The following is a 23,289-nucleotide window of genomic DNA, read 5'->3' on the forward strand; positions in this document are numbered from 1 at the left end:
ATCTTCTTTTGAACTTGTAAATTTAATGAACGCGAATAAAGTCAATTTCTCATTGTAGATATATTCTAATATTTGACTTCTTTCTTTTTATTAATGTATGCTTTTTTCAATCATGAATAATTTCTTACACTAAGGTAGCTTTGGGCACCTTAGCTTCAATACCTGTCTTTCCATCTATCCAGCTGCACTGAATATTCTGTTGAAAACTTCACAGTAACAAATTGTGGTTTCATGCCATTCAACAGATTAGTCTCACTGTTCTTTCTGGCTACCAGAGACCTCTTGGAGACTCACTTATCGTTGGCTTCTGCTAAGATGCTGGATCAGGATTTGTGGTTTCTATATTTTTCATTGGGTTTGCACACCTCCAACCATTTCAGAATCCAGAATAATTCTGGATGTCTAATGTAGCCTGAAACAATATTTGCAGTTCTGTCACCATTTCCCTGTTCAGTACTATATCTGTAATGTCCTTAGGCCTCCCAGTCCCAGGTATGACATAACGTCTGTCTCAAGCGTTCAGCATGTGCATTCATTTTGTCTGATAAATTATATATGGTGTTTTTTTAAACAGCACCAGAAAGTCTTCCTCTCTCATTATTATTCTTGAATTCTATTAGATTTAGTTATTACAGGTGAAGGATATTTAAAATAATGGCTTTTCACATTGAAAAACAAGCCTATACATTAAAAAGTTATGGATGGATAGCCGTTCATGCTGGGGGGAAAGAGGAGGAGGAGGGAGCCAGGCAGTGAGCCTCATGCTCACATTGGTAAGATGTTAACATGAAAACAAAATGGTTGGATTTCATATGTTTTTTTGAACTTGTTACAATATTCAGACATTTTGACCTTTATCTTTGAATATGGCAAATGTGAATCTTAAGCTCTGGCTATTACATACCAAGTCTTACCAAAAATTGGTAATAATTCTCATAAAACTACCTTGCACATAAAAAGCGTTAATTCCCTTTCTCTAGCTATCACTTTTGTTATTCTTCCAGATTTCCCACTGTTTTTGGATTATCCTATTTTTTTTATGTAAAGTTTCAAAATAAAAACATAGAATCAGAATTGAGAGGGACCTTGGAGGTCTTCTAGTCCAGTTCCTTGCCCAGAGCAGGAATCATCATACCATCCTGGACAAATGCCTCCCCAATCTTTTCTTGAAAACTTGTGAATGGAGTATTCATGAGTTTATGAGACTGGCTGCTCCACAGTTTAACAATTCTCATGTTAAGGAAATTCCTTAACAAAGTCCAAGTTTTGTCAGGCTCTCGTGTAAACAGGAAACTTGATTAGACAAGCTAATTCCACTTTATTTAAGACTGCATTAACAGAATTGTGCAAACTTCCTGCCGCCACTTATACTGTTTGAACAATTAGGGTGAGTTCTTCCTAAATTTCTTCTTTTGACCATTAATCCATCGGGGGCTCTTCTCTCTCACCTGATCACATTTCTTCCCCTTGGAAGGTCAAGGTCATCCACATATTTCATCACAATTTTGAATCTCTCACTGTAAAGCTTCCATATATTTTTTTTCTCACCTTCAGGTTCTAGAGAGTGGATCTACAGTATTCTCTCTTTCCTATGATGTTCCTTTGTGTGTTGGAAGACTGCTAGGATGCCATCATCTCTAAGCTTGTTGAGGTGCAGTTGGTTTTTTGTAGTAGTAGTACAAGTAGTCCTTATGACCATAATTGAGCCCAAAATTTCTGTTAAGTGAGACATTTGCCAAGTGATTTTTGACTCATTTTATGACCTTGCTTGCCACAGTTGTTAAGTGAATCAATGCAGATGTTAAGTTACCGAATGGTTGTTAAATGAATCTGGCTTCCGCATTGACTTCATTTTCGGAAGGTCGCAAAAGAGAATTACGTGACCCCAGGACGCTAACTGTCATAAATATGGGTCAGTTTCCAAGTAGTTGAATCTTGATCACATGAGAATTTTGATTTCATTGTACACACGTTGTACTCTGACAATAAAGGTAATAATGACCATGGGGATGCTGAAATCGTCGTTGAGTGTGAAAAAAGGTATTAAGTCACTTTTTGTGTTGTAACTTTGAACAGTCACTAAATAAACTATTGTAAGTTGAGGACTAGCTACATGTGGGACCAACAACTCTTACAAATTTCTGCAATATAGACATGGCTAACATTTTGGGGGAAAGTATTTAAGAAAAATAGAGATTTTTGCATAATGAATGATGTTCATATGAGAAACTCTTATTTTCCACATTAGAAGCAGAAATGTCCCTCCTAGAAATTAACTTGAAGTATGCTGTTATGAAAGAAATCTAAACCAATTTATTTAAAATGCTCTTGTATTAGTTTAGTTTTCAAGAAAATACATGCTTTAAATCAGGGGTGTCAAACTCAATTTAACTGAGGGCCGCATCAGCATTTTGGTTGCCCTCAAAGAGTGCTATGGCCCAGCTTGGACAGTGAGGAGGTTGCGGAGGAATATGGGCCACTCCTGGAGTCTGGGGAGGGCTCGGACGAGGGCTCTGCGTCGGAGGCAGAGATGGGGCCAGGGCTGTCTGACAGTTATCAGCTGCCTTTGGAGGCAGAGATCACTGGGGCAGAAGAACAGCTGAAGCCTCTTCCTAATGTGCGCCATGCGCAGAGCTGCCAGGAGAAAGGAAGAGTTAAGGAACAAGGGTCAACTCGGGAGTAAAGGCACAGGTGGATGGTGAATGGCCCCTCCCATAGGGAAAAGGAGCGAAAAGGGAGTGGTGTTTGCAGGAGACAATTAGTTCGTTTAATGAGTGTGACGGTCTGCTTATCTAATGCTTGACACCTTGCCAAGTATTTCCTTGTATGGTTTTGCGCTTGGAAGCTATCGGCCTGGCAACTCTCCAAGCCTGATAAGGTCCGTGGTTGCAACTCATCTTTGAAAGACTGTTTGCTGGGACTTTGCTGGATATGAATGATAGAAATTCACATTAGCCAAATTAAAAGGGGTTTTGTCAGGGCAAGGAGTCTGTTTTGTGATTTTTGTGAAGCCTAGGTCAGAACAAAGGGATAGCTACATGTAAAACTATGAGGTGGGTGTGACTGGGTGGGCGTGGCTGGCTCTCGAGCGCCCGGAGCACCGGAACCCTGCAGTCCAGTCCAGCCCTGCTTCCCTGAGGGGATGCCTGGCCACGCTTACCTTCTCAAGGCTGCTGTGGGGCAAGGTGAGGCCAGGCCACGCGAGGAGAGGCGGGGCTGAGGTGCAGGGGCCGATTCCCTCATTTCCAGGACAGCCCCGCGGGCCCGAACTAGCCACATCACGGGCTGGACACGCCCATGTTAAATCGTTCAAGTAGCCAAGTGGAACAGCTCCTGAGGGCAGCTGAAAGTTTCAGAGAGAGTTGGTCTATTGGCAGAGTCTAGGGTAGAGCTGCATTTTCTCCTTCCGCTGGAACTTTTGACTTTTGTGCAGCTAGTTTTCAACTTACAAGAGTTCATTTAGTGAACATTCCAAGTTACAATGGCACTGAAAAAAGTGATGACAGTTTTCCACACTGAACAACTGTCACAGCATCCCTGTGGTCACATGATCAAAATTCAGCGGTTTGGTAGCTGACTCATATTTATGATGGCTGCGGTATCCCAGGATCACGTGATCACTTTTTGCAAGCTTCTGACAGAGTCAGTGGAGAAGCCAAATTCACGACAACCACGTTACTAATTTAACAACTGCAGTGGTTCATTTAAGACTGTGGCAAGAAAGGTTGTAAAATGGAGTAAAATTCACTTAGCAAACGTCTTGCTTAGCGATGTTGAGCTCAATTGTGGTCGTAAGTTGAGGACTAACTGTGGTGAGTTTTTAAAGGATTTGAGATAGGGATCACAACACGAATAAGAGCTCACACTTTTCATCTATTCATTCATTCATTCATTCATTCATTCATTCATTCATATCTTCCTTCTTCCTAGTGTATTCCTTTAGGTGCAGGGTCCTGTTCTAATCTAGGCTTCCCCAACAGCATGAAGCCGAGTCCTCGTCCCAATAAACCCCTTTTATTTAATTTACGATGAATTTCCTCTCCAACAAAGTCCTGGCCAACAGTCCTTCAAGATAGTCCCCAATTACAAACCTTTATCAGGCTTGGAGAGTGGCAGGCCGATACCTTTCAGACGCCACAATCCTTGGTAAGTATGCTGGAATGAACTAATTGTCTTCTGCAAAGCTCCACTCTCCTTTCACTCCTCTTTTATTCCCTAGGGGAGGGGCCATTCACTGTCCACCTGTGGCTTTACTTCCAAGACGACCCTTATTCCTCAGCTGTTCCCTTCTTCTGGCAACTCTGCACATGCGCACACAGGGAACTGGCTCCAGCTGTTCTTCTGCCTCACTGATGTCTGACTCTGAAGGCAGCTGATGACTGTCAGATGGCCCTGGCCCCATCTCTGCCTTGGATGCAGAGCCCTCGTCAGAGCCTTCTTCAGACTCCAGGACAGGCCCTTGTTCCTCCCAAACCTCCTCACTGTCCAAATCTGCTGCCAGCTCCACTGTCTGCTGTAGGGCCACAACAGGTCCATTTTTCGGATTATTCAGTGCCACTTTGCATGGTCAGCTGCATCTCCAAGGCACCATGACCTGGATGACTGAGACTCTTCACAAACACATGGCAGTAAAGCTCTTCCCGACCCTGCCAGCTAAAATTCCTTGATGGGGTTTGCAGTAGGCCCCTTCTGCAGGAATGAGTGGGGCAGGCGAGGCCCATTGGGGCAAGAAAGTTCCTCAGATGCCTTGGATCCATGCCATAAAGGGCTTTATAACTAATACCTTGAATTGGACCTGGAAGCAAATCGGCGACAAGTGCAGCTCACATAATAGTGGTGTTACACGTACCATCCTAGGGGCCTCCAGAACTGTTTGCACTACTGAATTCTGGACCAATTGTACTTTCTGAATAATCTTCAAGGGTAGCCCCACATAGAGTGGGTTGCCTTAATTCAGACAAGAGATGAACAGGGCATGAGTGACAGACAGCGCAGAGCCTCATGATCCAAATATGTAATAGCCTGAGAGATGATGGCAGTGGTCCAATATTTGAGGGGGCCCTATAAAGACCAAAAGGGTGAAACTATTTTCCAAAGCACCAAAAGGCAAGAGAAGAAATGGCGGAGAGAAGCAGCTTAGAACTAAGGAGAACATTCCTAGCGGCAATCCACCAAGAGAGTAACTTGCCTTCAGAAGTTGTGGGTGTTCCATCACTGAAGGGCTTTCAAAGAGATTGAGCAGCCGCTTGTCTGAAGTGGTGTAGGGTCTCCTGCTTGAGCAGGGGGTTGGACTAGAAGACCTCCAAGCTGCCTCCCAACTCAAAATTATTTTATGTTCTGTCTTTTTAGCTGCATGGACCTTGGCTCAAGAACAAAAGTTCCCCTCTCCCAAGGCCCAGTGGCAGATGCTGATATTCAATAAATGTCTGATGCATTGCGGCAGCTGTGGAATTTTTTGTGAATGCTGGGGAAAGAAGTATTGTCCTTTTCCTACCCTAGCTTAACTCTTTACAACATTGATCAGACTGGAGTTGGTTTCCTGGCAGTGCCGGATTGACAGCAGGCAACTGCCCACCTCCACTTCTGTAAGGTCAACCTGGCATTCTTTTCTCCATTTGCTTGAAATGAGGGATGTCTCTGGATGGTTGTCTGCTCAAGATCTCTCATCTTGCACGTGGTAGCACCTCTAGAAGATAGAGTCATCCTAAAAACACAGCAGTTCAGGTTTTATGAGCTAAAATCAATAAAAACATTACAGCTGTATCACAATTAAAGCAACAGCAGATTCTAGTAGCTTCACTTTCAGCCCTTTTCTGAATCATTCTAGGCTTTTTTTACTCTGTTCTTCTTCATCCTCTTTTGTTAAACCCTCTTTTCCTCTCTCAGCCCACTATTTTATTAAATCCCTTTAAATAAATAAGCCCAATGCAATTTTTACCTCTTTAAAAAGGCACAAAACGTATTGGATACCTGTTGTAATACTACATTCACAGCATTTCAAATTAAAAGGGAAAATAGTTATTTGCACGATCATGCAAGCAGGTTTCTCCTCAGGGTCCTCAGTTTAGCCATATACATTCCCTTGAATAATTTGGAGGCAGACAATTTGAACTTATTTCTAATCTTAAGTAATTAGGCTCTCAAAATTAGATAATTAAAGATTTGATTTATGTTCCACTTCTTTTCCTGGCACCCAAGGCAGCTTCCAGGCTTCATATTTATATCCACACCACAGCAGTCCTGTGAGGTAGGCTGGACTGAGAGATCCAAAGTCAGGAAACTAATTTCCACCATTAAGGGTTGACTTGATCCTCCATGATCCCAGAATAGCACCTTAACCATTAGTACACAATTATACTTTCAATTCTCAGTATATATGAAGAACTTTTATTTACAGAATTAAAAAGGCTATATAATGAATTTCAGTAGTCACGTTATAACAAAAATATTTTATAAAAACAATCTATTTGATTTAATTCTAATGAAAACATTTCAGCAAAAATGTTATTGTCTTACTCCTGAATGGTGTGTCTAGTATTTACCTGATTAACACATTCAGTTGTCATGTAAGGCAAGTTGGTAAGAGTACATATGCTATCCATTGTTCATATAACATGAAAAAAATCCTAATTGGTTAGTTATGCTGAGTTCTTTTCAAGAAGATTTTGTGCATATAATCCCAAAACTTCCCTTGATGAGTTTCATTATGATGAATCATAGCTGTGAGAGCTTCCCCTTGATCAAGACTCTGCCAGTAATCTTGAAGCCACATTTCTTTCCAGCTGAAACATACAGAACAAAAATATTCTTTAAATCTTGTTTTGTCACAGAGAGTATCTATATGTGGTCAGAATAAAGCATTATTTTGCAACTAAATGGGAAGATAAAAACGAAGTAGGATGTTACTCACTTGCCAAGATCTTGGCCAAACATTTTGGTATTAATCTGGAACTTCATGAAATATTTATTTCTGAAGTTAAACCACATATTTGGTACAGAAATTAATAGCTTTGTTGAAAGGAAAATCTGGAAAAAAACTTTATGTATTTAGATCAGGTAATGTAGAAGGGATGATCAATAAGCTACAGTATTACAGTTATAGACGTGATCTCAAACCATTTTTGCATACTCTAAAGATCAGTAAGACTAAATATGATAATTACAATAGTAATTTTTTCATGCTACAGATTTATGGTTATGTTGCCTCTACTGTATTATGCATCTAATCACCTACCTATGTTTTGCAAACTCCAACTTTTTAGGAGAAGCAGATTTAAGACAAGGAAACACGCTTTGTTTTCCTGATTTTATTCATGAGACAAGCTGATTTCAAAATGAAAATCAACTTCTCAGTAATTATGCAAGTTAAATGAAATTGTTCCTCGCATTAAATTTCCAGTTTAAAATTTTTATTATAGCTTATCATTTTCATATTAAATACTTTAAGATTTGTTTTCTTTGATATATAGATTAAATGTAATTATTAAATGTGGTATATTTTTTCTTTCCTTATGCCCCAATGAAATCATTATTTTTATTCAAGGATTGGGTGTCACACAGATGCATGTTATGGTTTTAGGAGGTCATGGTATTGCATATCTTGAGAACTCTTGTTTTAACTAGTGGAGGCTGCCATGTGAGAGACAAATGTTGCAGCATGTTAAGTGCTTCATATTCTTCTGTTAAAAGCACAAGAACTGGGTTGAAAAGTTGGCATTCTATAGTTTATATATTCTGCAATACCATGTAATGTCTGCATTTGAGAGAATGATCAGATCTACCCATTCTTTAAGCTTACTTTTTATAGTGGGATATAAAAGTGAGAATGTTAATTACATAATTGTATTTTAAATTTAATTTAAATCTAGCCATTTAGTGTAATACTAGGTTGACCTAAAATGGCTCTATAGTACAATATATATATTTAATATAATCAGATCCAGTCTTTCCAGTCCAGTTTCACTTATATGCTGCAATTTTGCCACCAGTTCCATAAGAATGCATTCTATAGTTTAGTAACTCAAAAGATAAAACTAATCACAACACTGAATTAACTTTATATCCTTAACAGTAAAGGCAACCACCTGTCTCCATCAGGAATGTCTTCAATATTGCCATAACCAGGTGCTGGTGAAGGACATCCCATGTGTGTGGTCTGTGCTATGTGAACTTCTGGAGCTAGTGATTTCCCATGAGCTTTTTTGTGGTTTCTCTCGGCATTAAGTCTTGCATTTTCTCGGTCACAGACGAAGCACTCAAATCCATTTAGATAATTAGGTAGGGACATGTCATTTACCCCCCATTCACGCTTCCTCATGTTCTCAAGCAAGAACTGGTTTGTAATACCATGTGGACTCTTGTACTTCAGATATTTCAAATATTCATCTGAGTTCCTGTCCAAAAAATCAATATATTCTGCAAGTTCTTTAGGGCTTCCAAAGTCGTCAATAAGAATAATGGAATGATCGGCAGGCATCCAGTCTCGTACAGATGGTGAACCTCGATATACAGGGATAGCCCCTACATGCATTGGCCTCCAAAGTTTCTCTGTCATATAATCAGGACATATGGCATTCTCCATAGCCAGATGAAATTTGTATTTAGAAATAAAATTCATGAATTCAGAGTCCTCTGTAGTGGCTGTAGAAGTGTCCATCAATCTCATATTGGGAAGTTTTTGGTTGTTCAGGCATCTACCATAACAGTCTACCTAGAAGAGTGACGATAGTGATCTGTTACATTTTACACACCAACTTCTCTTCTTCCCTCCACCACCCCCCGCCATGCTTCTAAGGAAAAGCTCTTAGTCTTAGATTGTTTCTTTGCTATGGAAGAAACAACTAGAGAATTTTAAATATTCTGTTTCTTTTCATTAATACGCTACCATTAATGTGTTATCTGAGGGGGGGAAATCACATCTAGATAAAGTAATCATTTCCTCAGATAAATCCTAGTTATCTAACATATACTTGACACTCAAAGTTCAAAATATAATAATGACAAAATAGGAACTCATCAAAAAATTGCTAAACTGATTACCGCAACTATTAGTAAGACCATCAGCTTAACCTGAACAAGGTTTTTTTTAGCAGCTTCTCAGGACTTTTTCTCAACCAAGACCTGTCTATTTGTCTGTTTGTTTCTCTCTCTCTATATATATATCTGTGGGAATCCTCCCCACCCCAGAAGAATGAAATGTTTTGGGAAATATTAAAAAAGGCAGAATATTATATTTCCCTAAAGGAGAAATGTGTTTTAGAGGCAGAAAGCATCCCCCCCAAATCTTTTTAATAGACCACAGCAGATGCCAGCACTTAAGAGATAAAGAGCTTATTGAAAGAGCAAGACTAGACCTAGATAGCTCTATTCATAAGCAAAGCAAATACTGCAGGCTGAAATCCATTCAAGATACGATATTTCGAAGCTGCTTGCAGCAAAGTTTGACAGCTAACCAAAGCAGAGTGATAGGATTAGAAGCAGCCCCTCACGCAAGTTCCAACACAAGATGAAAGCCATTAGCCACAATAGGAATTGCCCAACACCCTTTCAGAACACAAGTCCCTCTTCATTGCACAACCCCCAGAACAAGCTAAAACTTCAAAGTCACAGTAACCCATAGAGATCCATCCACTCATTCAACCATTTGGTCAGCTGCCCCAGAAACTGTCTTTGTGGTTCTGTTCAATAAACCATCTTTCCAATCAGACTCCATGTTGTTCCCAGCGTTTTTTTTTCTCACCTTGGAACTGAACCAGATGGATTTTCCTTCCTAACATTACATCCACCCCTCCCTCCCCAGGGCTGTGGGCTCTCTCCACTTCTCTCTGTATACCAATGACTGCATCTCAAAAGTAATGTTTAAGTACTGAAGTTTGCAGATGATACAACAGTGACTGGTCTCATTCAAGACAATGACAAATGTGCATACAGATGGGAGGTTGAACAACTAGCCTTGTGGTGTGACCAGTACAATCTTGCACTCAAAACCGTGAGAAATCCTCCTATACTACCACCTCTTACAATACTAGACAACACAGTATCAACAGGAGAGACCTTCAAATTTCTAGGTTCTATTATACCACATGACCTAAAATGGACACCTAACATCAAAAATGTCATTAAAAAAGCACAACAAAGAATGTTCTTTCTGTGCCAACTCGGGAAGCTCAAACTGCCTAAGGAGCTGCTGATACAGTTCTACAGAAATTATTGAGTCTGTTATCTGCACCAGACACAGATTTCAACGGGTAATTAGAACTGCAGAAAGAGGAACCACGGAGTCTCAAGTGAGAGAGGACAGGAGATCGGAGGTGAAGAAGTCTGGTGCAGGCTTCGAACACCTTTTCTGGCGTCAGGAGCGATCCCCCAGGGATACATGAACCCCGGAGAGGTTCGTGTCAACGTGGAGATCCTCGAGCTGCAGAGGGGGAAGGCAACTCCCAACAGTGAAGAGGGAAGCTCCCGAGCTCGGCGCTAAAGAGTAAGCTGTCATTTTATGGCGGCTTCCAATCCGGTCTGCCACTTGAGTGAATAAGCAAAGCAGTGACAGCCTGCGAGATCCAGTAACAGGAACAGAGAAACGGTTTATATCTTGGATTCTTTGAAGTCTGAAGGGAGTAGAATGACAGAAGAATGATAGCATAAATTCTTCTCTCCTGGTTGTGATAAGCACCTCTTGGAAGTCGGGCGGAGAGCGGCCAGAAAAGCAATTGGGGAAGCTTTGGGGAAAGAGAGAGATTGCTAAAACCTGGAGATTGGAGATCCGGAACTGGTCTGAGCACAACATGACTATTACATCTACTTAATATTGGGGAGAAGATAAATTGAGCATTATATTGGACTTTGAAAGATTTGTATGTGGATTTAAAAGTTGGAAAGCAAAGAAAGAAGCAGCAGCAAGAGGAAGAAGCCAGAGGCGAAACAGAACGCTGGGAAAGACGGTTTTGAGACTGCAGATTAGTCAGCACTCTTCACCATTTGCTGATTGGAAGGATGAAAAGAAACCTCTAGCTGGAAGATGGAACTTTAGCTCACCCAATTTGCTCTCTTTATTACGTGGTACTACTTAAGTTTACTAAGTTGGCACTATTTTCTCTTTAAGATGACTTCCTTGTGGTTGTTTGTTTGTTGATTTTCTGAAGCTGTGGTAATCTCTCTTCTACCCCTTCTCTTATTATCTTGCCCCTTGCCTCCCTATTGTATCTCCTAAACACTTTACATAATTTTACTTACTGGGGGGGGAAGAGGAGGATACACTATTATCAAAGAGTTAAGAGTTTACTGTTGTAAGTATTAATAGTAAAAGGGATAAACTTTGTTGATATAATCTATTTATAAATTATTTAGACTACTTATGACATTTAAGATTAATTCCTTAAAGTGTTAATTGATGTACTATTGTTGACCAATTTTCTTATTACATTGACTAGAATATTGTTGCAGATCTCTATTTATGATATAGGGGAAAGACTGTGGAGTGAGATATAAAATTGAAATACGTGAATAGTCTTTCAAGTACAGAACCCAAATACTGAATGGTGATTTGGGATAATATATTTAATATTGTGCATCAACAAAAACAAATACTTAGAGAGATGACATCCACAACAACTATGGCCTTAAAAACAGGAAAGAAGGCTATCCCGACCCTATCAACTACGTTGACAGCCACCCCACCAACATCTCAAAAACTATCGAGGAGTCTTTAATAGGGGAAAAGCAGCCCAATGTCCCCAATATTAATATACAAACTTCCATATTAGCCTTGCAGGAAGCTATATCTAAAATGCAAGAAATGATGATTAATAATCACAAGGAAACTAGAGCAGATATAAGTGAATTGAAAGATGAGATGGGGAAAATGAAGGCTGAAATGAAAGCGGATATAGCGAAGGTGGAGGGTAAGATAGGGTCTCTACAGCAGGCCATGGAGAGAAACGAAGTGAAAATAAAAGATATAGAGAGTAGAACAACACGCATGGAGTCTAACTTTGAAAGGATGGATGAGGAATTTAAAAATGTACTTAGAGAAACGGAAGACTCTCTGATCCACCTCGAGATGGACAAAGCAATGGCGTATTTAAGATTCCAGAATGTGGCGGAAGCCAAAAATGAAGAATTGGAACATTTGATGGCAGAAATATTGGCTGAATGGCTAGGAAAGGAAAAAGATGATCTAATTAAAGAGTTTGATGAGGTATATAGGGTTAGCACAAGCTAAGCCAGGCGTAACAACTGTCCAAGAGAAATTCATATCCGCTTCTCTAGGAGATGTCTGAGGGATTTAATTTTGAAAATGTCTAGGAGGAAACAATATCATATAAGGGCAGAGAAATTAGGATTTTAAAACAAATTCCAAAGAGAGTGAGGATGATAAGACAAGATTATAAATTTTTTAGCTAATGATTTAAATAAAGAAGGAATCCATTTTAAATGGTTAATCCCGGAAGGGATGTTAATTACATGGAAAGAGAGGAAAATCAAAATAGAATCGATAGAACAGGCCCAAGTTTTTCATCAACAGCTCACAGATAAGAATAGTCAACCCACCAAAGAAGAACCTAAAACAAGACCACAGGAGGTCCGATATTATCACAGAACCCAAAAGGAACGACTTTCTCCAATTTCAAGAAGTGATAATCCACAACATGGGAGAGAAGAGCAAATCCCACAACAACAACAACAAGAGAACCGAATCATTACTAGGCAAAAATCTAAGCAGAAGTAGATAAATGGTGGAGGGGAAGAAGTTGCTCTCCATCAATATAAACGGATTAAATTCATTATTAAAAAGAAAAAGGATATTCTCAAAACTTATTCAACATAACGCAGATATAATATGTCTTCAAGAGACACATATTTCAAGAATGATGAAAGATATCTAATTTGTCCAAAATTAGGTAAACTTTTACAGCACCGCCACCAACACAAGAAAAAAGGAATTGCAATTTATGTAAAACAAGATGTAAAGGCAGAACTAATCTGGTCGGATCCCGAAGGAAGAACTCTGGTTATACAAGTTTGGATAAACCACATCACATTTTTACTTGTAGCAATCTATGCCCCAAATGATGACCAGGGGAAATTTTTTAAACACCTTCACCAAAAATAGTAGGCTTTGAAAAAGAAACATTTGCTTGATTGGCGATTTTAACTCCATTGCAGACTACCAGAAAGACCATAGTAATATGGGGAAAAACAAGAAGGGGAAAAGGGAACTCTCTGCAGCATGTAAGGAAATGTTGAGAGAGTTAAATTTAAAAGATCTATGGAGGAACGGAATCTTGAAGGAAAACAATTTACATATTATTCTAACCCACATAAGATTTGGACCAGAATAGATATGGCTTGGATGGATTTGGACTTGGCTAATGAAATAAAAGAAATCAAAATTCTACCGAATGAATGGGCTGATCATAACCCAATACAGCTAATTTGGAGGGATAGGAGACGAATAAAAAAAAGATGGACACTAAATAACCAAATTGTAAACGAAGAAGAGTATATTAATAAACTGAAAGAGGAGCTAAATTATTTTCTAAAAGATAATAATAATGAAACAACTTCAAAACAGAACATTTGGGATACTATGAAAGCAATTATAAGAGGCACAACAATTTCCTATAATGCTATGAGAAACAAGAGAATTTATGCCCAACAAAACGCTTACAACAACAAATCCAAGACTTAGAAACACAATTACAAAAACCCCTAAGACCCAAGGACTACAAAATCAGTTAATACTAGCCAAACATAAGCTGAATTTAATTGAACAAGATAAATTAGAAGTTAGCTTGAGAAGGTCCAAACAAAATTATTTTGAATACGCCAATAAACCAGGAAGATGGCTATCTTATAAACTTAAAAAGAAAAAGAAAAGAGATTGATACACCAATTAATAGATGAGAAAGGCATCCCACAACATGAGATTGAGAAGAAAAAGGATATTATATTAAACTATTTCCAAAGATTATATAAAAAGAAGAAATCAATGAGGATAAAATAAGAACTTATCTGGAGAATACGAATGATAAAACAATAGGGGAAGGAGACAAAGAATTACTAAATAAGGATATTACATGGTCTGAGTTAAAATCTGCAATGGAAAATCAATGTAATAATAAATCCCCTGGTCCAGATGGGATTCCAGTAGAATTATATAAAGCCACATTAGATTTAGTAGGGCCTCTGATGCTGGAAGTGTTTAATGAAGTACTTTCGCTGCCAAAATGCCAGACTCATGGAGGGAGGCGTTGATTGCGTTAATTCGAAGGAGGATGTGGATGCCAGATATATCAACAATTATAGACCAATCTCACTTTTAAATGCCGATTATAAATTATTTACCTCAATTATTGCGAATAGAGTAAAACAAGTTTTAAATTTATACATTCATGAAGACCAAAATGGTTTCCTTCCATTCCGCCAAATTAAAAACAATTTAAGAACCGTTATTGACGTCTTAGAATATTATGAAGCTCATCCAGAGAAACAATTTACACTCTTGTTTCTAGATGCGGAGAAAGCATTCGATAACTTACATTGGCACTTCTTAATACAAAAATCTATAACATGAATCTGGGCACTAAATTCGAGAATATTATCACAACAATTTACAATACCCAACAAGCCAATATACTAATTAATGGTGAACAAACAGGCCCACTAAGCATTGAAAAGGGCGTTAGACAGGGTTGCCCTCTCTCACCCCTCTTATTTATATTTGCTTTAGAATCATTGTTAACGCGGATAAGACAAAATCCTGAAATTCAAGGGGTTAGGGTCAAGGCAGAGGAATATAAATTACAGGCGTTTGCAGACGATATGGTTTTCTTCCTAGAGGATCCCATGGAGAAAGGACATAATCTAATAAAAGAACTAGAACAATATGGTTCAGTAGCAGGACTAAAGATCAACAGAAATAAGACGAAATTACTGACTAAAAATCTAACAGAGAACCAGAGGAAAGAATTAGAAAAACCATGGGGATACAGGTAACAAAAAGGTCAAATATTTAGGCATATGGTTAACACCACATAGTAAATCACTCAAAGAGAATAATTATGATAAACTGTTACAGCAAATTAAGAAAGATCTAGAATCCTGGAATAAGTTGCAGCTTTCTTTACTGGGCAGGATTGCCACAATCAAAATGAACATTTTACCAAAACTCCTTTACTTATTCCAGACAATCCCAATAAAATTACCAAAAATTTTTTTGATGATATAAATAAGGTAACTCTTAAATTTATTCGGCAAGGGAAAAAGCTAGAATCAGTATTAAGGCCTTACAAGATGCAAAATGTAGAGGTGGGCTAGCGCTTCCAAACTGGGAATTATATTATTGGGCAGCCAACTTACTATGGTTAAAAGACTGGGTCAATTTACGGAATAAAAGAACTCTAGCCTTGGAAGGGCACGACCTTCAGAGAGGATGGCACGCATTTCTATGGGATGTGGGGAAAACTAAACAGGCGTACTTTCATAGACATCTTATTAGAGATTCACTATTAACTAATTGGAAAAAAATATGTAAAAACATTATTTAAAAATTCGATTTGGCTTTCAACAATGGAGGCAATGGTTCATCCCAACAATTTGGATATAACAAAAATGACTAAATATAAAGATTTATTAGATCCTTTAGGGAAACTAAGAACTCGACAGGACTTACAGGAACAGGGATTTAAAATTGATCAGTGGTTATATATACAAATCCATAGTAGATACAAACAAGATATCAAAGAGTTTGGAATTTATAGCAAATTACAACACTTAGATAAAATCTTATTAGGATCAAATAAAAAGAATATTTCTAAATTTTATAAATATTTATTGGAGGTAGAATTAGAGCAAGAGATAGTGAAAGGGAACATGATAATGTGGAGTAGGAATATTGGAAGAAGCATTACATTAACAGAATGGGAAAAGATCTGGAATAGAATCATTAAGATTACGAAATCTGCGGCGTACAAAGAAAATATGTATAAAATGTTATATAGATGGCACTTACCCCCTTCGAGGTTAGCGAAAATGAACCCAAACTCTAGTCCAAAATGTTGGAAATGTAAAACATAGAGGGAACCTACTTTCATATGTGGTGGACCTGTAAAGAAGCCCAGAAATACTGGCAAAAAATTAGAAAATGGCTGGAGGAGATAACCAAAGATCAAATTGAATACAAACCAGAGTTCTTCCTACTAGGGATCTCTGATAAACATTTTCCTAAAAAGACGAAATACATAATAATTCATATTCTAACTGCGGCCAGATTAGCATTTGCCCAGTGCTGGAAATCATCCCGTTTACCTACAGATCAATTGGTCATTCAGAAAATATGTGACTGCGCAGAAATGGACAATTTAACCATAGCTCTTAAAAATAAAGAGTCTTCAGCATTTGATAATAATTGGAATGCATGGTATAATTGGTTATATCAGAGATAAACTGTTTTAATGAGCATAAATAAGCATAAATATCCATAAATAGCGATAAGATGTGTATATTTAAAGTAAGGTAGGAGAATTGGATCTTGTAGACTGTCAAAAAGAATATTTGTCTGGTTTTAACGTATTTTCTTTTTTCTTCCGTCTCTGTTTTTTTGTTTTTGTTTTTCTCTCTTTTATACTTCTTCTTCTCCTTTTTCGGTCGCAAGACCGAGCGTTTTTTTTTTTTTTCTCTCTCTTCTCTTCTTTCTTTCTTCTTTTTCTCTCTCTGTTTCTTATGTAATGTTGTTATGTTATTTTTTTAATTGTAAATTCAATAAAATTTATATGAAAAAAAAAAGAACTGCAGAAAAAACAATTGGTACTAACCTGCCTTTCATTGAGGACTGTATACTGCATGAGTCAAAAAGAGGGCTGGGAAAATATCTACAGACCCCTCACATCCTGGACATAAACTGCTTCAACTTCCACTGTCAAAATGACATTAGTAGAGCATTGCGCACCAGAACTACTAGATACAAGGACAGTTTTTCCCGCATGCCATTACTCTGCTAAACAACTACAGTAATTTCCACAACACTGTCAAACTATTTGCTAAGACTGTATTACTATTCTTCTTGTCATCCTTCCTATCACCATTATCCTTCTACTTATAGTATGTAAGTACTATAACCTTGTTGCTTGTATCTTTACGATTATATTGTTTTATTTAGTTTTCTAGTATGATTTTGATTGCTTATTTAGTATCTTATGACTATCACTAAGTGTTGTATCTTACGATTCTTGATTAATGTATTTTTATGTACACTGAGAACTTATGTGTGTCCAATCACATTTGGCCAATAAAGAACTCTATTCTAATTCTTTCTATCTATCTTAATATCTATCTATCTATCTATCTATCTATCTATCTATCTATCTATCTATCTATCTATCTATCTATCATCTATCTAATCTAACATCTATCAATATCATTTGTATCTATTTAATTCATTTTTTATTTTTTGTTTTATTTATATCCTGACTTGACAGTTTTCAACTTACGACCACAATTGAGACCAAAATTTCAGTGAAGCAAGGCAGTTGTGCTCCATTTTACAATCTTTTTGCCACAGTTAAGAAAATCACTGCAATTGTTAAGTTAATCATGTAGTCATTAAGCAAATCTGGCTTTCCCCATTGACTTTTCTTGTGGGACAATGCAACTATCATAAATATATGTCAGTTGCCAAGCACCTGAATTTTGACCATGTGACCTTGGTCTGCAACAGTTATCAGTGTGAAAAATGGTCATAAGTTATTTTTTCCAGTGCCATTGTAACTTTGAACACTTAACCATTAAACAAATGGTTGTAAGTTGAGGACTATTTGTATTATTTCGATAAAATAAAACTTAACCTGGCAAACTTACTTAATATTCCTTCTCCCTATTTTCCCCCGCAACAACCCTGTGAGGTGGATTGGGTTTAAAGAGAAAGGTATTTTACTAAGACTGGCTTACACGAGAAAAGAAATACGTAGAGCGAACGAAATACTGTGTCTAAATCTAATAAAGAAAATAAATGCCACCAATTTTGTTCTAGCTTTGTTATTCAGCAACAAAACGTTAAATGGAAGACTTTTTAGGACGTTTTCAGTAGATTTCCAGGGTGCTTGCGAATCCCGCCTTGAGCACAGCTTATCATTAAGGGCAACGGTGGACCCGCCGTCCAAATCCAGTTCCCTATTCAACCTGCAGCAGCTCCGCGCCTGCCCCAAATCTGCCCAATCTTCGTCTCTTGGGAATCTGGCCCACCACCATCGCCACCGTCGCTTGCCCTTCCCGAAGGTGTCCCGATGCCTGTCCGAGCCCAGCGGCCGCATTCACACCATCAAGCCCTCCCCTACCTGGATGTACTTCATGAGCTCCCGCACGTATCGGTCGCGGTCGGCGGGGACGTCGCAGTGCGACTGCAGGTAGAGCAGCGGAGCCAGGCCCTGCTGCCTTCGCAGGCGGTCCTTCTCGGGCAGGCTGCGCAGCGGCGGGCGGCGCAGGTAGGCCAGGTCGGGCAGCCACTGGAGGCTGAGCGGGAAGTCGGACTCGCGGCGGAAGGTGGCGGTGTGGTTGAAGAGGCGGATGCCGGCGCCGTGCGAGAGCAGGTAGTTGTTCATGGGCGACTCCTCGTGGAAGAGGGCCCAGGTCTGGTGGGGCAGCCGCGGCAGCGGGGCCTCGTAGGCCCGGAAGTCCGTGCCGTAGAAGAGCAGCGACCGCGTCCGCCGGTGGGCTCGCACGCGGCGGTCCTTGGTGGCCAAGCAGGAGCCCCCCGGGCAGTCGATGCGCGCCGTCTCGCCGGGGAAGTGCGGAAAGAGGCCGCCGCTCCACCACAACAGGATGGGCAGCTCCCGGTTGGCGCGCTGGTCGCGGTTCCCGGGCCCGCGGAAGGATGGCGCGGCGGCCACCGTCAGCCCCGCGTGCAGCTGCGCCGGCTGAAAGAAACGGGCGGCGGCGGCGGCGTCTCCCAACTCCTCGAAGGCCTCCCCGGGCCCCGGGGGGACTTCCGTGGCGCGGCTTCCCGCGTGCAGCGGGGCCAAGCAGCTGCACCAAGCAGCGAGCTGGGCCAACCGGAGGGAAGCCATGGCCGCTTCGCCTCAGCGCGCCCCGGGGCGGGGGAAGATTTCCCCGCTCCACCCCAGCGGTGGAGAAGCGGACTTCCCGCGTCCACTTCTTGGCGCTGAAGAGGCTCCTCCGTCCGGGTGTTTCCCGTTAAATACGGCCAAGCGAGCCAGCGGCTTTGGGCCGGGCCCAAGAAGGACTCCGGGAACCCCTTTGTCTCGCTGCCCTGGGAAGCCTTGACCCGGCCGGCCCAAATCTTAAGGAAAAAGGCAACAACATTCTGAGATTACACAGAAACTTGATTGACAATAAACTGATCCAAAATGCAATAACTGTCTTAGTCCAGAAACTTACAGTATGATCAATCAATGCCTAGGTCAGATAATCAGGAACGATTTTAGGATGTTTTAAATTATACTAATATTGTAATTCTCAAGTCTTGCAATTGTGGCAGGCCAAAATTAAACAGAAAAAAATAACACGTTTCTACACGGTATTATCCCAAAATGTATCAGAACTTGTATTAAAACAAGATCCATGCCTGCCATTTAAAAAGATTTGTAATTTCTAATTCTTTATGGCTTTTTACTTTTATAAATTTGATTAAGTAGACCAACTTAGAAGTAATAAAAGTGAAAACAAATCATTAAATAAAATCTCCAGGTTTTTCCCAGAACGTTTTCAGTCTGTTGAATATACTTCAAAAATATTAACACAGGAATATTTCTACATATATCATTCCTGAAGTAATGTTCTGTTTGATCTGGTGGTGAAGTCCAGATCCCATCTACTAGAAAATTCCATTTGGTAGCCTTTTCCCTGATACTAGGTTTGCCCCAATCCTCCTGGCCTTTTGCAAACCTGGCTTTTACCATCTAACTGGGAGCACTGGCAGTATGGGTGAGCCTATTTTGTGGTTGATCTGAATGTGTGTTTTCATGAATGTTGTAGGTAGTCATTTATGTCATTGCTTTTTTTAAAAAAATAATTGTTTTATCCTGCATTTGTTTTTAATGTTATGTATATTAGATAAGTGGCCATATACACTTGCTAAATAAAGCATGAAAATTATGGTAAATCATATATATAAGGTTTGTAATTGTTTTGTAAACAAAATTCAATCTGGTAGCACAGGTTGGAAAATACAGTAGAAAAGATGTGGGAAAGTAAATGGAGAAATATATTCCACCATTGTAAGGAAAAATATTAGCTGAGTTAAAAAGGGATGGTTGCCCCAGCCTGTAATTAAAGCAAAATGCCTCTAGAAATCTTGGCAGAATTGTTGCATGAATCCTATTTTCTCTAAGAGTATATAGATGGAAAGAATGTAAGAGGGAAGGACTTGGGAAGAAAAAAAAATATGTAAACAGGCTTCCAACTAGCACAACTTCCTGTCAACGCCAGAAACAGAAAAAGTTGTTACCTGGATTTCTTTTTAAATTTTGTTTAAAATAAACTTAATTTTTGGAATCTTGTCTCTGATCCTTATTTATGTGCCCATACATGCTGTTCATGGTTCAAAACTTTTTCCCATGTTTTCTTTCCTGAAGAAAGCTTGTGGAGTGAATTTCTATCATGTTGCATTTTTTGCACTGATGATTTGATGCCTTACAAGGAGCTATTTTCAGTACTCTACAATAACTGCATCACTTTTTGATTGGAAAGAATAACAAAAATTACAACTATTATTTCTTCCATCTCAAACTGAATGAGAGTACGAAACAATCCTTCCATGCAGTAATACAGACCTGTTAAGAATATGCAATAACACAAAAATAGAAATAGATTTTAAGAAATACAATATAATGTATTCTAGACCACAGTATAAAAGTTTTACAGTAAGATTATCTAGTCATGAAGAAAGGTAATTTAGCTTTAGGAAAGGATATTGTATTTCAAAATAGTGCTAGTATACTTTGCCTTTTCAAACAACTACTTGTTTTTCTCAGCAAGCACTAATGAAAAATTAGGTTCATAGATTAGAAAAGGAAATGCTTTTGCAGATAAGAAAAAGTTTATAAGCATCTGATAGAATATTGTTGAAGACCATTGCAAATTATAGTTTATTTGCCATTGTGGAGCTTGATAGAGTCAACCTGCAAACCAGTTCATTCCCCTCCAAAGTACAGGCCTTGGAAAAAATAATCAGTATTTATTTGCTAACAATGACATAAAATACATCTTTATATATTTTTTTTACAAATTAAAAGATGAATTGAAAAAAAGTGAAAATACACTTAACTTTTTAAAATTTAAATTCTAGAAATTAGAATTCTGAAAGTTTCATTGTTGACTATTGTTTTGGGGATGGATGCTGTTTACTTGTTTCAGAGATTTCCAAATTTTGGTTGGGATAATATATTTGGCAAGAAGGGGAAGGGGAATCTTAAGCACACTTGACATCCTTATCTATCTTTTGGAAAAACTCCTTGAGAGCGAATTGTGTACATTTCTTTGCTATGTGATGAAAGGGAAAGATGAAATAGATCAAACAAAATATTTACAATTTCTCTCTCTCACACACGCACATACACACAAACACAAAATATATCATGGGATAAGAAACTATACTCCTGAATATTTAATCATTCATGTCCATAAAACTTTCAATTTCAAATAGTCAGTCTCAACCCACAATTTCCCTAGGCAAGCTCCTTCCCTGCTCTCCCCCCACCCTTTCTCAAAATTCCATGTTCCTATTCTCTTAATACATCCTGAACACTGCAAGACAATCTAAGCGTAGCCTTTTTAAAAAAATAAGTAATCTCCTACAAATTAATGAGCTTTTATATCGAGTCTACGAAATGTATTTTATTTTTCTATCAGAATTCCTTTGGCCTATTTGAAGCCAGAGTAATGGTTTATCAATGGAAAGATTGCCTATCAACTAGGCCAACTATGTTTGAGCTTGAAGACTAAAATTCAGTTATGACTATCCTACACTAATGAACCAGTTTGTTATTTTATCAATGGCCAAAATTATCTGGAGGTATTAACAGCCTGAACATCAGTGGCATGATTTGAACTTTACACTATGATCATTTCTTCCATATGGAGATCTCAGATACTTCAGTGCTTCTTGGATATAACTCAACTAGCCATCTCCAAGCATATTTCTATGCCACTTTTTGACATCTTGTTATAAGAACATTTCTTTTAAAGGAGAAATCATGGTCATCTTCTTCAAGATACTTAATTAAAACCTAGCATGCGAATAGGAAAAAAAAAAGAGACAAAAGAGGATACTGGCAAAAAGATGCTTCTTTTCTCAAAGGAGTGATGGCAATACCAGTTCACACCAACCAAAGACAGACTTAACTTTCCTAGAGACAGGACCTGCTTGTTTCCATTTACTTATTTCAAGGCAAATTTGTGTAGCAACACAATTACAGAGTGAAGGCATGTCAATTTTTTTCCCTAGCTCAAAATTTGGTATTTTTTTTTAAAGAAGACACCATTCTATAATTTGATTACAGTATGTTGCATCCTTAAATTTTAAGTTACCACCCTATCTGACATCCATCTTCCAACTAAGTAGGGCCGACCATCCATCTTTCCCTATTTGGCTCATTTTCTTTTCATAAAGACTATCACATACACAAACTTTGCATCATCATCTAATTTTGGAGAACGATCGCTTTTTCTTCTGATGCAGAATCACGTACATTAACTCAAAGGAAGTCGGGTGTCAGGAGAAAAATGATGTAGATTTCTGCCAATCTTAGTAAGTGATATAGGTTTAGGACCCAGAATCAAACAGTGTTTTTCATCACCTTACGTAGATGTTTTGATTGTTCAAGTCTCTCAAAGGTTTTGGGAGATGCTGAAACTTTATGAAGCATATTAAAATTATGGAATTATACAGGTTTTTCTATAGTCCTTCCAAAAAGAGATGGAGTCGTTTAGGAGACAGTCAGTGAACCTACAGATGTCAAGTGCTGGCATCCAGCATAATTCTGACTTTAGCTCAGCAACTGGCGAATTTCTTTGTGCATGTGACAGAGGAAGTCCACATATGAAGCCCCCCCATTCATGCTCTTATCTTCCACCAAGAAGTGTTTGAACAGCAGATCCAGTTTGTCTTCCTGCTTCACAATGATAAACTGAAAGCAAAAAGAAAAAAGAAAAGAAGGTATACAATTTGCAAATAAGTCTTTTGCCATCTGAATTTAATGCAGCCACATTCTGACAGTGAAAGCAATAGAATAATCCATGCCCAGGTTTGAATCACCACAAGCCCATTTGAGACTA

General features: G+C 38.7%; 2 protein-coding genes across 14 annotated transcripts in view; both read right to left on the reverse strand.

The window, feature by feature from the left end:
* Positions 1–3,993: 3,993 nt before the first annotated feature.
* Positions 3,994–20,500, reverse strand: POFUT4 (protein O-fucosyltransferase 4). 4 transcript variants are annotated; one of them, XR_015743677.1, is made up of 4 exons: positions 18,333–20,500; positions 8,085–8,710; positions 6,543–6,782; positions 3,994–5,704 (listed from the first exon to the last, which is right to left on the reverse strand). XR_015743677.1 is itself a non-coding variant. In XM_026711023.2 (3 exons), the coding sequence occupies exons 1-3, from the start codon at positions 19,059–19,061 to the stop codon at positions 6,635–6,637; spliced, it is 1,503 nt and encodes a 500-aa protein (XP_026566808.1). In that variant the 5' UTR covers positions 19,062–20,500; the 3' UTR covers positions 6,365–6,634. The 4 variants fall into 4 exon arrangements, 2 of the variants coding, with proteins under 2 accessions (XP_026566808.1, XP_087789977.1); XR_015743676.1 differs by having other exon boundaries at positions 5,570–5,704; positions 8,070–8,710; XM_026711023.2 differs by lacking the exon at positions 3,994–5,704 and having other exon boundaries at positions 6,365–6,782.
* A 577-nt stretch (positions 20,501–21,077) lies between these two features.
* SEC24C (SEC24 homolog C, COPII component) overlaps positions 21,078–23,289 on the reverse strand; it is a 48,054-nt gene continuing 45,842 nt past the window's right edge. For all 10 annotated transcript variants that reach the window (XM_087933849.1, XM_026711022.2, XM_026711021.2 and 7 more), the window contains one exon: positions 21,078–23,141. In XM_087933849.1, the coding sequence (XP_087789975.1) occupies positions 23,001–23,141 (141 nt within the window). In that variant the 3' untranslated portion in view covers positions 21,078–23,000. The remainder of the gene's footprint in view (positions 23,142–23,289) is intronic.

This window comes from Pseudonaja textilis, chromosome 4, assembly GCF_049901715.1.
Source record: "Pseudonaja textilis isolate UNSWEBS1 chromosome 4, rPseTex1.2, whole genome shotgun sequence".
NCBI lineage: Eukaryota > Metazoa > Chordata > Lepidosauria > Squamata > Elapidae > Pseudonaja > Pseudonaja textilis.

Coding starts and splice junctions, on each gene's coding strand:
- POFUT4 (XM_087933851.1), bottom strand. CDS start 19,061: ATGGCTTCCCTCCGGTTGGCCCAGCTCGCTGCTTGGTGCAGCTGCTTG. Junction 8,711..18,332: donor AGCTCATGAAGTACATCCAG/GTAGGGGAGGGC, acceptor TCACTCTTCTAG/GTAGACTGTTATGGTAGATG. Junction 6,783..8,069: donor GACAGGTGGTTGCCTTTACT/GTTAAGGATATA, acceptor TGTATGTTTCAG/CTGGAAAGAAATGTGGCTTC.